General features: G+C 50.7%; 1 protein-coding gene across 1 annotated transcript; it reads left to right on the plus strand.

Moving 5' to 3' along the window:
• Positions 1–296: 296 nt before the first annotated feature.
• On the plus strand, positions 297–1559 carry LOC109758122 (transcription factor ILI5). The gene is made up of 2 exons (XM_020316967.4): positions 297–648; positions 790–1559. Exons 1-2 carry the CDS (start codon positions 538–540, stop codon positions 943–945), a joined length of 267 nt encoding a protein of 88 aa, XP_020172556.1. The 5' UTR covers positions 297–537; the 3' UTR covers positions 946–1559.
• Positions 1560–3531: the final 1972 nt, after the last annotated feature.

Here is a 3531-nt window from a genome sequence, read left to right on the forward strand (position 1 = left end):
CAGTCCTGCAAGGCAGCATGGGGCACGTGGCCAGTGGTGGGTGGTCATTTAAGTAGGGCCCAACGAGCTGCCTCTCCACCTGTGGGGCCCACGCGCCGATGACAGTGGGGCCCGGGAGGCCTGGCTCATCAGTGATTAGACGGAGAGAGACACGCGGGCCCGGCTACCCCGTTAGCGTTCCTACTTTTGCTCTCCGCCAGTAGCTAGTGCTATAATTACTTGCCGGGGTCGAATTATCTCCGCGCATCTACATCGTTCCCCAATCCGTTCTCCTCCCTATAAAGACACCCTCTCCCTTTCTGTCTCCCTCACACACTCCTCCAGCGATTGCACAACTAGAAGTTATCCAGCGAGTATCCTGAGCAGCTCGACGTCAGCGAGGGCCTCCCTTCGCTCACCGGCCAACCGCCCGGCACCTTTTGAGCGTACACACTCCGTAGCTTTGTTAGCCGGCGGGAGTCTGCAGTCTGCTTGCTCCGGCACTAGCTAGCTTGCTCATCCCGGCCGGCCAGCGACGTAGCAGCGGCTAGGAAGAAGATGTCGAGCAGAAGGTCGTCGCGCGGCGCCATCTCCGACGAGGAGGTCAACGAGCTCATGTCCAAGCTCCAGTCTCTGCTCCCCAACTCTCGCCGCCGCGGCTCCAGCCAGGTAACTTGCTTAAGCTCACAACAGCGATGCACACGCACATTACTCTACCACTCGCCAGCTAGCTAGGTGGTTGCATTGTCCGTGCGAGTTTGACTTGCACGAAGCCAGCACGAAATAACGGGGAGTGAAATGAAAATGCAGGCGTCGACGACGAAGCTGCTGAAGGAGACGTGCAGCTACATCAAGAGCCTCCACCGGGAGGTGGACGACCTCAGCGACCGGCTGTCGGACCTCATGTCGACCATGGACCACAATAGCGCCGAAGCGGAGATCATCCGCGGCATCCTCCGCTCGTGATCGTACCACAGCGCCGGCCGGTCGATCGGCGAGAGCTCAACCGCCAGGACAATTAAGCGGCAGCGGCGCCATGGGTCTCTCCGCCGGCCAGCCGGACACGTACGAGAGCTTTGCTTAGCTAGGGTATATATATCGTCCTCCACATATTTAAATATGTAATGTCTCTTTTCTGCTCCCTTTCTGCCTAGATCTGATCGTGTAGATCAAAAAATGTACTGCGTGTCTCTAAGCTTCACTCCGTCTGTACTACGTAGGGCATTAGCTTAGCTAGCGTTCCTACCTTGGGCCAAAGCTTATCCTCGCGCGCTGGCTGCTGCTTGAGCTAATCTTTCGATCGTCTCCTCCGTGTGCTTCCCTCGCTAGCTCGGAGCTGGATAGATAGCTCCCCCCGTCCTCCTGTCTGCCTCTTCCCCTCTTTTGTTGTCCCTTTCTTGATCTACTACTCGATCTGTAAATTTAGTTGGTGGCACTGGATCGAGTTGTGTCCTCTATAGACAACCGACCGACCACTACTACGGTACTACTACTACCTAGAGCAAATTAATATCATCGTCATGTTGTACCACCCCAGCTTTAACTTTTGTTGGAATACGTACTACGAGATCAAATTAATACTAGACTGGAGTGTACTGTACCGTACTGTTCTTTTTTACGTATGGTATTAAGATATGCAAATGATGCCGGGCTTTCATGCTTGCTTCCTCTAATGCCCTCTCGCCCTCGATCGGCCCTATCCGTACGTACGCACGTGAAGCAACGCGTTTACTTTCATCAGGTTAAAAACACGATGATTAGGCTATGCTATTTATACTTGCATATAGATCCAGTGGTACCACTTGACATGTATGGAATGGCCCGCTTGTGGTTGCGGTGGCTCCGGCTGTTTTGATGCTACGACCAGTGACTCTGCTTGTGCTACGGAAACGGCACGGCGTTGTGTGAAAAGAGTGCAAACCCGGTCTCTCTCTGTGTGTCTCCGCACCAGTGCATGTGTCTCCACTTGGGTTTGTCCTTTCTTTAATCAGTACTTACTGAAAGAAAATAGACGAGGGGATCAGGAAAGGCTTCGCGTCAACTGCCTTGTTTTGCCCGCTGTTAATGCTGCGTGGACGCTGTCGACCACCCTCCTCCCTTCTCTTTCTGCGCGCGCACCCCGCATTCATGTTTGTACGATCGATATATCCACCGGCGTACTACCAGACGAGACGACGACCGGTGTGGTGAAGTCGCCCACCCTACAATGCCGGCCGATGAAAAGCATCCGGCTAACATACCGTCTTTGGACGAATTAGGCCACTCCAGCGCACGACCCTAAGCGGACGTTTGTTTCTCTTCTCATCCGGCATCTTCGACTTTGGCAGCCTGCAAGTGCGCGACATGGACGGCACCAGTGTTCGCCGAGTGGCATGAAGATGAGGTGTTCGTTGAAATGCCTAAGAGAGGAGGAGGAAGAAGGAGGTAGATGCTAACGTGTGGGTCCCATTTGTAATAACGGTAAATATAATAATCAAAACAAAATGGGTCCTACATGTCATAAACACGTTTAAAATTGGCAAAATGTTCATCAAACTCGGTAGTTTTTTGTCAAAAATTAAGTAAATCTGGTAGTCTTTTGTCACTGTTAAGAAATGATAGTTCAGTGGGACACAAACCCCAAATATGATAGTTTTTTTGTTAAATACTTCATATAAAGTAGTTAGCTAGCGAAATTGTCGAACTACATGCATGCCCTATACACCCAGACGGACATAGTATATAGGATCGGTAGAGTGACATAGTAAATAGCTAATCAAATTTTAACCCTGGTGGCCACGAAATAACTAACCTTACGAGTTTTCTAGAAACCTGGTATAAATGCACACATGCAATCACGCACTCACTCGCTCATATGAACATACGCATCTATACCCTACTGGCAGGAACATCTTTGAGAGACTATGCCAGAAATTATAAGCACCTTATAAGATTCTTTTAGCTGCTCAACATGAGTGAATGGTGGACAGCTAGCCATATACAGCGCAACAAACTAACGTGCATCTGGCGCAGCCAAGGACGCGCGATTTCCCTGTATGGACAGTCACTGGTTTGTGCAAGTTTCTTAGGGGTTTCTTGGGCAAAGTATTACGCGCATACACGCATGTGCCCTACTATCACAATGTGCAGGTAGGTTCGTTTAATTGTTGATGATGGGTGGACAGCGTTGCTATCTTCTGCAAGGAACCCCACATGCATGCCAATGCCATGCTACTACTACGAAACAGTGTGCATGATATGTACACTGGCCGTAGCGGCTAGCTAGTTCGACGGCGGCGCAGGCAAGAAGGAAAAAGAAATAGTGTCTTTTTGAAGAGAGCGTTCTCTCGGGTTTCATAAACTGAAACCACAATGTCTTTTTACAAACTACAGCCCTAACAGTAAACCTAAAAACGAGGCGACGAGACGAGAAATGAAATAGGGAAAGTTCAGACGTTGCCAGACTTGACCAATCAAATAGCATAGCATGCTCAACATCCCCATCTCCTATGGCCTTTGGGCCATGGAGGTGCGGAGGACCTCGGCCCACGTCGGCTGGAGGGACCTTGTTCG

The sequence above is a fragment of the Aegilops tauschii genome, chromosome 6 (genome assembly GCF_002575655.3).
Source record: "Aegilops tauschii subsp. strangulata cultivar AL8/78 chromosome 6, Aet v6.0, whole genome shotgun sequence".
NCBI lineage: Eukaryota > Viridiplantae > Streptophyta > Magnoliopsida > Poales > Poaceae > Aegilops > Aegilops tauschii.

Excerpts from the sequence above, each read along its gene's own strand:
- LOC109758122 (XM_020316967.4), top strand. The coding sequence starts at position 538 with ATGTCGAGCAGAAGGTCGTCGCGCGGCGCCATCTCCGACGAGGAGGTC. Across the intron at positions 649-789 it reads GCCGCCGCGGCTCCAGCCAG|GCGTCGACGACGAAGCTGCT; the intron begins GTAACTTGCTTA and ends ATGAAAATGCAG.